Source organism: Gavialis gangeticus, unplaced genomic scaffold (genome assembly GCF_001723915.1).
Source record: "Gavialis gangeticus isolate Ggan-Ray unplaced genomic scaffold, GavGan_comp1, whole genome shotgun sequence".
NCBI lineage: Eukaryota > Metazoa > Chordata > Crocodylia > Gavialidae > Gavialis > Gavialis gangeticus.
Genome location: NW_017729025.1, coordinates 17,793,814 through 17,804,412, shown reverse-complemented (window position 1 = coordinate 17,804,412; position 10,599 = coordinate 17,793,814). Strand labels below are relative to the sequence as shown.

The 10,599-nt window shown below is 39.9% G+C and overlaps 1 protein-coding gene across 2 annotated transcripts in view; it reads right to left on the bottom strand.

Annotated features, from left to right (window-relative positions):
- BRF1 (BRF1, RNA polymerase III transcription initiation factor subunit) overlaps positions 1–10,599 on the bottom strand; it is a 374,795-nt gene that overhangs the window by 166,853 nt on the left and 197,343 nt on the right. For both annotated transcript variants that reach the window (XM_019518468.1, XM_019518469.1), the window contains exon 7: positions 8,498–8,591. In XM_019518468.1, the coding sequence (XP_019374013.1) occupies positions 8,498–8,591 (94 nt within the window). The remainder of the gene's footprint in view (positions 1–8,497; positions 8,592–10,599) is intronic.

Below are 10,599 nucleotides of genomic sequence, written 5' to 3'. Positions count from 1 at the left end.
AGGTCCCTTCTGACCCTAGAAAGTATGAAACTATGAAATACCTGAAAGGCAATTATAAAGAGGAAGGAAACCGCCTTTTCTCTGTGGCCAAAAGGGACAGGACTAGAAGCAATGGTCTCAAACAGAAACAGAGAAAATATAGGTTGGAGATTAGAAAGAAATTTCTGATTCTGAAGATGGTTAAGACATTGGAGCAGTCTACCTAGAGAAGTTCAGGGCTTTGCATTCCTGGAAATATTCAGAAACAGGTTAGACAGACACTTGGCTGTGATGGTTAAGTCATGGAAGATCCTGCCTTGAGCAGGGGGCTGGACTAGACCTTGTGAGGTCCCTTTCAGCCCTACTTTCCTCTGATCCTAAGCCTATCGTTTACCTGCATAGAACTCAAAGGAGTATGTCTTAAGACAGCATGGCGTATATTATTACATAGGAGACAGGGACACAAACGTGAATGTGCATACACACATACACATGCATAGGCACAGGCAAACACATGCTCTGCTTTTAGAATCATAAAAAAATGGAGGGTAGGATTGGACCTCAGGAGGTCATCTAGTCCAACCCCCTCCTCAAAGCTTGATCATCCCCAACTAAACGATTTCATCCAGGGCGTTGATCTAGCTGGGCCTCAAAAACCTCCAAGGATCAAGATGCCACCACCTCTCCAGGTAACCCATTCCAGTGCTTCACTAGTCTCCTAGTGATAATGTTATTCCTGATATCAACATAAACTTTCTTTGCTGCAACTTGAGATCATTGCTCCTTGTTTTGCCATCTGCCACAACTGAGAACAGCTCAGCTCCATCCTCTTCATGTAGTTAAAGGCTGCTATCAAATCCTCCCCTCAGCCTTCTCTTCTGCAGACTAAATAAGCCCAGTTCCCGCAGCCTTTCCTCATGAGTCATGTGCCCCAGCCACCTAACCATTTTTGTTGCTTTTAGTCTGCATAAATGAATACTGATTTTCCCTCACAGGCCTTTGACTACCTTCCTGAACCACGTAGCTCAGGGATGTCAAACATGGCCTGCGGGTTGGATCCAGCCCATAGAGCCCTACGGTCTTGTCCATGGGTTTTGGACTGACCTGTACAGAGCCAGTCTTGCACACAGCCTGGACCCAGCACTGCACACATCACAAAGAGTTGGTCCAGGGTGCCTACTGCATACAGTGCCCACACCAGCGCAGCCCTGAGCACTGGCTCAAGGGCCAGGCCACAGCCAGTGTACAGGGCCAGTCTGGCAGGGGTGCCACATACAACATATGCCCTGTGCAGGTCACCTGTGCCATGTGTGGCACACATGGCCAGGCCAGCCCCACACACCATATGCAGTACACCACTCCAGGGCTTGCTCTGTACATGGTGCAAGGAGCTGGCATAGGGCATGTGCTGAATGCAGCACCCCACTCAACTGGCTCCTCATGCTGGCTCCAGTCCACGGTCCCAATCCAACCAGATGAGTCTGGCACCTCTGGTCCAGTTGTTTCACATGGCTACATCCTGTCTACACATCTGAAACTTTCACTTGATTTTAGTCAGCATTTATATATGCCATCAAGACCACAAACTGCTAAATGCAGCAGTCTAGGATGCAAAACATACAAGGCAACATTCATTTGGCAGTTAAGAAATCCTGACACAACCTTAATTATAGCATGTTCACGTCAGGGGCATATGAAACTCCATCATAAAAAAATAGCTACAGGCTGAAGTTCCAAGTAAAACTATATCTCAGTTCATTTTGCACTTTTTTAATCTAAAAAGAGTGGTAAATTTTTCGTTTAGGAAGGGAAGGAAAATAAGTAGGCATACAAATTAAGTTACTGTTTGGCTTGGCACGCATTCAAAAAGGGCTCTAAAAATTGAAATTTGGCATACAACAAGGTTCTATTTATAGTAGAAGCAGTAGCAACCACTGCAGTTAAGGCTGAAATGCAACTGCTAGTACAGTCCCTCCCACTGTCATTTCTCACAAACTCACTCAAGCAAATTCCTCTAGGGCCAATTTTTTTCAGAACTTGGTCTCACCCCACAGGCAATCTTTCTGGAAATGATTCAGCAAAATCTGTTCTACTGTTTTTGTTCAATCTGCCCGTCTATAAAAATACCCTTTCCCATTATGTTCAGATAAGAAATTTTATTCACTCAGCAAGAGACAGATTTTGCTCAGATGCGAGTTGTAGGTCCTGCTGGAGTCTAAGAAATAGGTCAAGTTTGAAGGACTGCAAGACAGCCATTTTGAAGTTATGGGCACTGGAAGTTTTCAGCCATGCACACTTTCCAGTGAGGCTTCCCTGGCCCAATCCACGGCTAAGAATGGGCATGGCTACGTGCTGTTCACTTTGCACTTCAGTTTTAATGCTCACTCAAACTTTGAATGTTGGGGTGCACTGATGCACTTTAAAGCTCTTGCAAGTTTAAGGTAAATTAAAGCCCAGCTCACAAATACTTCTGGAGTCCAGGAAAACATATGTGTAAAGCATGGACAGAGTGTTGGCCTCTGCTCCCTACTGAAGGAGACTCTTCCCTTAGCTTCCTGGATAGGGGATGTTCAGTTGAAACCTCCAGAAAAAACTGGAGAGGTAGAAATGGAGGAAAGGGAATTAGACACTTCCAGCAAAGCAATACAGATACCATCTGCTTAGCTGCCTGGACCCACACTCCCAAAATCTAGTCCTGAGGAATGGAGTGCGGAAGATGCACACAATGGTGCCCTAGGCAGAAAGGCAAGGAGAGTCTAGTCTTAGAGGGAAATATTAAAAAAAGAAAAAGTGAACCGGATACTTTCTTTTAATGTCTTGTTTTTATGTCATCTATTCTTATTTGTCATGAACAACATACAAAAAAGAATAGTTATGCTGGATCCTGAGAGTTTAAACTGGTATATCCGAAATACAAGAAAAACTATGGCATTATAAAGTGTTCAGCATACATGGCTGTATAATTAACATCTATACGGTTTCTTTGTCAAATTAATATTTCACCCACTAATTAAAATGCTAAATAATAATCTCTCACATCTAGCTAATCTTCATTGAGAGAGTAATTACTAATATTTTGAGCAGTAGATTGACTGACGTGACAACTCAGGTATCTGTAGAATCTAAAGAGGCAGTCAACTAATTTGTCTCTTAGTTAAGCACCAGAGTATTTATATATCTGCCCCAACATTTGTTATTCAGTATTACACCTCAATGTTGTTGACCTACTTAGCTTTCATTAATCTGAGACAGATTCAGACTTCATGTTGCCACATAGGCAATACAATAGGTTAAGTACACATGGGTACCATGGTGTTTGCCAAAGTCAATTTTAGCTTCAATTTTTTAAAAATAACTATGTTATACATGCATATAAGCATAATGCATACACACTTCTTGTGACATTTAATATACAGTATCTGTAAGAAATGGTTACACACTATTAAATTTTATTAAAATATAATACATTTTATGATTTATGTAGATAAATGCCTACAGTCTCCTAAAGACCACACACTGCTGTAAGGCAATCATGATGGTATATGTGAAATGCATATTTTGAAAGTAAGCATTTGTGAAAATATCAGCAAGTGTTAGAATTAAGGAATTAGCACCTCAAAAGGTATACGCAGGTACAGATTAGAAGTGCTATAAAAGAGGTAGGTGCTATCATAGTTTGTTTATAACATAAAGGAGATTTAAATTTATACAGTGTTCATCGTGAACTTGAAAAGCCCTCAACCTGGAAGAAGTTGTGCCCATAGTTAAATTTGTGCACTTCACCTCACAATTCACACAGACTTCACAAGTTATCTTTTGCATTCTTAAACTTTTTCAGTGTAAAGCTCCAGCACTTTTTTAAGTCTTGCCTTATATTTCAGGTAAGTTCCAAAATATGTGTAGCACCTTCAAAATATTGTTTTGTTAATGATGGTTGCCCCATTGGTAGCTGTAGTAGCAGTAAACAGAGAAATGATTTCTTGAAAGTATGTGCATCACAATGTAAGTGTATCACATATACACAACACCACTAGGGTGGCCATCATAGAGGACAGTCCGGTTGTCCCCTGTTCTCTACTGATATGAAACTGGAGGCCTTTTCTTGAAGAGAAAAATAGAGGACATAAAGGCATTGGGTTTCATATCAACAGAGGACAGAGTAGCAGAAAACCCAAGTGTCCTCTGTGATGGCCACCCTACGCACCACCAAACAATCCTAACCTACAGAAAGAACAACTTGGAAGCAGAAAAACAAGCATGTAGGGAACCCGCTGGAGAATCAGAGTCCAAGTTAGCTTTTGCAAATCACAATTTCTAAAAGAAAATAACAGAGAGCAAACAAAAAGTGCTATTCTGGTGACTGCTTAACAATGTGTAACATAACGGAATTGACGTATTCTAAAAATTTGTTATAACCTTGTAGAAAGTAGGATCTATAAAATGTAATGTTGCCTACAAAATGGGAGCCATGAAAAGCAGCAACTCTTCTCAGAAAAAACAAAACAGACACCCTGACAATATAAGGTACAGAGTGGCACGAGGATACCCACACTGGAGCTTAGTCTCGGGTACTGGCAAGACTTTTAGAAGCCATTTATAAGCCAATCTGAGATCATTTTATGTATACACTTCGGGGACCTTCAAAATTTCCCAGGTGAACGTCTTAATTTAGCAAAGCAATTGTCAGTGCCACAGTATTTCACAAACATCAGGTAAGGATGTGAGTTAACACTAACTCCTTTTCTTCTGGTAACCTTTCCAGTTTCCTAAAAGGCAAAATCCATTCAACACCTTCATCAAACTCCCTCGGTAGACTCTGACACACTACTGCACATGCTCTAACCTCCCATTTCTCACAGAGCTTGAGAAAATAGCTCTTAGTTCTCCAATTACCTTTCACACAATTTTAGTGAGGAATTTTCTCAGCTCTCAGCACAAAAAAGCCTTAATGTAGTTAATGCCTTCTCCTTCATTCTCCTTGACCTCAATACATCTTTCAATACCATGCATCTTCTAATCTCATGATCACCTCCTCCCACCTATGCACACATTTCTCATCCCCTCCTGCCCCAGTTCAGCTTTTACATATCAAACTGTTCTTCTTTTTCTCCTTCTGGCTGCAGAGAAAGCTACCCAGAGAAAGCTGCACATTTACACTTGAAGTCTACGTGAGCTATGCACTGCTGCACTGACAATAAGAGAGGCTGCAATGCACAGCATTTTATACAAAGTATACACGGACCTTTTCTTTTTCCAGAAAGGCAATGGCTAGCACCGGCTGGGTACCTCTAAGGTAAGCGCAGGAGCCAATTTATCAAAATACTTCCAGTAATTTCACCCAGACTGATAACAATGTCACTCCTTTTTTTTTTTTTTTTCTCCAATAATGAGGCCTTTTTTATTCTTTGCCCAAAAAAAAATCTGCTGAAAACACAAGGTTTGCTTTAGCTAGAACTGCCTTTTTCCCCACTGCAAATGGCTTTAAAGTAATTCTGCTCTTTCATTCCAATTCACTCTAAGCAAAGCTTCACTACTCTAAACAGTACTTTATGAATTAAAAAAGAAAGATTCTGTATCATAAAAACTGTCTCAATGTTTACATAAAGCTAAAAGACTAAGCAAAACTTCAAAACTGCCAAATAAAAATAAGATTATTCATCTATTTCTATTAGGAAGGGCCTAGGCTCTTAAAACAAGGAAAAAGGTTTGATTGTTCTAGATACTGTACCAACACAGACCCCCCCCCCCCCAAAAAAAAAGTCTTTACAGATGACAATCTAATATTTCACTATATGCCATATGAATAAGGGAATACAAGAAAAAGGCAATAATCAAAACAGGGTAAACTATATAACAAGATTAAAATTGAAGGGATAAACTTAAACAAATATATTGGATATAGATTAAAAGCTATTTGCAGGTATTGACACAATTGGCATACAGGAAATAAAAGCTTGACTAATTAGTTAATATCTGTGCAGTGTTTTGAATGTAAGAAATGATGTGTAATCCAGTATTATTCCAATTAGACTGGAGATGAGATAGATGGAATTTTCAGTGCATTTATAAATATTTAATACATTTTGATTCAACAACTGGGGTAAAGTTGTATATTTTAATTGTGTGCCTCGAGTTACAAAACGATAAGGCCTTGTGAAGTGATTATTAAGGCTTTTTACTGAGATACCTGCTGAAAGACAAAAACATTTTTTAAACAAAGCATGCAAGTTAAAAGCCACTAGGAACCCTTCATTTTAATGCAGTTGGGCATGTAACCCTTATTTGGTTGCTTCTGCCTTGGAGAAAATGTTTTCTTTTATCATAAGGTAACCATTTCACCAGCTAGAAAGCTGAATGACTAGGCATTATATTGCGTCAGTCACATACTTTGAGCCTCTTACTGTGAACCCCGTTCTCATGGGTAGCACTGGCACATTATAGGCTGAAAAGTCAGGTACTTCAGGTGAGATTGTCAACTGGCCCTGCCTCCACTCTTACTGTAGTTGTGCTACAAAGGATTTGGAATAATCTCTCAGGAAGGACAGCTATCCCTTATAGCAAGGGCTTCATATGGAATAAAGTTGTCCAAAGCATACTACAATGAGTATCCACCTCAGTACTGAGACAAAACCACATCCACCACACATCATTTCCCATTTTTGGAACAGCAGAATCCCATCCATAGTACAGGGGTGCAAAGAATAAATTGTCCTGATCTGACCCTTCAAGGTTGAGTTTCTACCAACGAACGTGTCACACAACAAGGGCAAGTGAGGCCTACATTTTCCCCTGCCCTTTAATAACAACTTAACAAGCTGGAAGAAATTAAAAAAAAAAAATCAAAGAGTAAGGAATAACTGGGAGGCTCAGAAGTACCAGGATTATTAAAATGGTCTTGAGCTATAATTATTGTTTAAGTTAAGAATTTTCAGAAAGAAGTGGTCAGCACTCCAAATAAAACTTTAACTTTGTCCATTAATGCCTTCACCAAACTCCATTTCCATCTGCACAAAGCATTAACTACTCTTAAGATAACACAGCACAGAAAGAGCAATAATTAAAAATAAATAAAACTGCATTTTGCACTGAGAAGCAAAGAGATTCTTAAGCATGTGAAACAAGTACTTATTAATTTAGACAACTTCTACTTAATGACATTTCAAGAGTCTAATTCTTGAAAGGAAAGAAAAATACATTGGCTACGTAAAACACTTATTCACAGGGTGGGTTTTTTTTTTAATTTGCCTTAGTTAAATACTATATAATGTGTTCTTATTTGAAAAACATCAATCATGTTTTATAGATTCATGATAAATACAGTCGCAATTACAGCTCCCTGAAAATAATTCAGCTGTCACTTTCACCTTGTCAAAGTAAATAACGCTGTCATGTTAGCTGATGGCTAGGACTTGAGTAAATATTTCAAAGCATGAATTTTGCTGTACGATTTCTTCGCTTAAAACAATGCCCAAATTAAATTTTTACTTGCAACTGTAATATGCTATTCTTATTATTACTCTTAATAAAAATGAACACTTCAGTTCATTAGCCAGAAAGCGTGTTATGAAGTGCAGAAATCATGAATTATAAAATGTATATGAAAGAATATGCCCACTGAGCAAAGTTATATTAGTACTGATACATCTCTGCTACTATATTATCTGAACATACCAACCATTAATGAATTTCTGTCTTAACATCCCTGCAAGGGAAGGAAGTATTATTATCCCCAATTTGCAAATGGTAGACCCTCTAGCGCACAGACTTTGCACAATCAAAAAACAAACAATATCTGAAGCTAATAATCAACATCAAAGTATTAGGTATACTCTTCTGCTGATTGGAAAAAAATTCTTCAAAATTATCATCTTGGTTTAACAAAGTTTGGGAAATACTGGTAACAGAAAAGGTTCCCTGGTAGGAAAAAACTGAATGGAATATTGTGAAACTAGATCTCTTTTTAGTGAACCCAAGAAAAAGACTGTTACAGCTCTTTAAACCAAACATGAAGAAAACTGGATGATTATTGCTACTTAATAAAAAGTGAGAGCAATTATTAATTTGCCTTTGATGTATTTTCTTCTTTTAATATGTGGGTTTCCAATTATTTATATGAAAATCCCCAAATTATTTTTTTTATAAACTAGTGTCTTCAGAAAAAAACAGGTGGCCTGAGATTCTGATAACAACTACTTAAGCCTTTCAAGGACAGTACAAGTCCATGCACACAGACCCCCAAGCTTGTAAGGGGTTGGAGTAGATGACCTTTGTGGATCCTTCTAACCCCAGTCTATCTGGGATGGTTTAAGAACAACAAATCCTGTATCTGTGAAGAGCGTTGAACTTTATGTCCTTTCCAACCTCGTGATTCTATGATCCTTAATCCAAGGGTGACCTACAAACAAAGTTTTACTTTCATGATTCTTAAATAATCCATTCCTCTCGCATGCACACAGACCTGAACTTACCCCTTTCCAGTACCTTAAGTGAAAGATCCAACCAATAATATTCCACTGACCTTTTCCGTAACGTAGACTCACAAACCTTGACCACTCTGATGACCTCCTTAACAGTACGTCGGAAATCATGCATTCTTGCTGCCACCAGAAGAGCTAGAGGACAAAAAGGAAAGGCAATGTCAAAAATAAGACAGGGAAGTAAAGAAGAAAGTTTTGAGTCACACGAGTACACTCTCTGTCTTTGTTCTCATCTTCAGCTAAAAAATAACAAATGCTAATGCTCAGCTGCACACTTGAATACAGGTGATTAAGTTGAATTTACAAACTTTGCTTGCAGTCCAATAACATTAAGCTGATTGCAAATTGTGTTCTGTAAAATTCTATGTTTTTGCTGCATTTGGCAACCATGGTGAGCTACTTAAATACAGCATAAGAGTATTTGACTGTTCACACATTAAAAATCATCATGATTTTAGTAACGATCTCCTACTGCCTTTTCCGCATGCCAGATTCTACCTAGCTAGTAGTCAATACCAGTAACAGATGCTGCTGCTATTGTTACTGTCGTAGGGATTTTGGCAATGCCCAAAAGTTAGTACCTAGGTTTCTGAATCTAAAGGCCCTGGCAGATGTTACACATATGGTACAATTAACATGCCATGTTATAGTTGCCACAACTATGCAACGGGACACACACTGAGCCAATTTATGGCACCATAAAATGACAAACCAGCCTTAATATTTAGGGCTGGTTTGTATGGTATCAAACTGAATGTGTGACATGTTCCAGACCCTGGGCTGCTCCATCCGTGTGCCAATAGTCATTTAAGCATCAGCATGAGTATGAGGCAGCTGAGTATGAAACCAGGCAGAGCCCTGAAACTCCCTATGACCCAGCGGGTTTGCTGCCTTGCCCTGCCACCCTTGAGAGAGTGGCAGGGCAAGGCTGTTTAAAATGCTGGATTACTGGAAGCCAGGTAAGAGGACGCCTCTGGTCTCCATCTGGGACTGGGGGCTGCCCCCTGTTCGATCACAGGGACTGGCCACACAACAGCTGCATCCTGGTTCCAAACAGCTGATCTTAAGATCAGCACTGGGCAGCCATAGCAGCCAGCTATCACACAATAGGGATCTAGGCCATTTGATGCCCCATCCCCCCCCAAAAAAATCACACAACCTGCCATGCCAGGAGTGCCAGGAGTGCATGGCAGGTCACATGATTGTGGGGATTGGGCATAAAACTCCTTGGACCCCACTGTGTGACTGCCTTACAGTCTGCCAGCAGCCTAGCTGATGTACCAAATCAGAGCAAGATATGATCCCTCTTCTCAAGACTTTAATCTCACATTTGAAACAAGATGCAAATGTGAGGCATCACAAACAGTAACAAGAGGCTGAAGGTTCCAAGATGATGGTGAGGGTCACATAAGCTTTCTCTGTATACTGCATCACTGAAAAGGTTTTTTAAAATTATTTTACATATCTTTGCATAAAAACTTTAAAATACAGTGAAGCCCAAAGATAATGGCTGTGACCATACAACCCTCTTGTTACGCTGACCCAACCAGCTGTCCCTGACTACCACTCAACCTAGACCTCCTTAAGCAGGTGTAAGCATTTTCTGTAAGCATCAGAGAAAAGGCAGGTTTGGAAAAGAGGGTTTCAGGATGATGGAGTAGGATCTTTATGGGTTAGTCCAGAGAAGTTATTTCACATATAACGAGGGATGTAATGACAGACTGGATAAGGCACCTTATTGTGGTTCCAGACTTGGGAGTCTTATTTTGCCTTGAGGCTGAAGGCAGCCCCCACTGACCCAGCTGTAAATGAGTACCTGCTCCTTCAGGCTGGGGAGTCAAAGGCAGCTAAATGTGATGGTAACCATATCGCTTTCTGGTATCACTGGCTACAGAAACCATCTGTGCCTTAATCACACTAGCCTGGCAGACTGCAAGGAACAAGCAGACCTTTGACTTCATGTATAATGGCTAGCATGAAAGAAAACGTGTAAATATTGTGGGAAAAGAAGAAAAACAGGGAAATAATGCTGGCGTCATTTGCAAGTCAGAGGGAGCAGGCAGGGGTATGCAATAGAAAACAAAGTGGGTAAATAGAACAGAGCACATTAGCAAATGGCCTGGCAGGTGGGAACAGCAGCTTG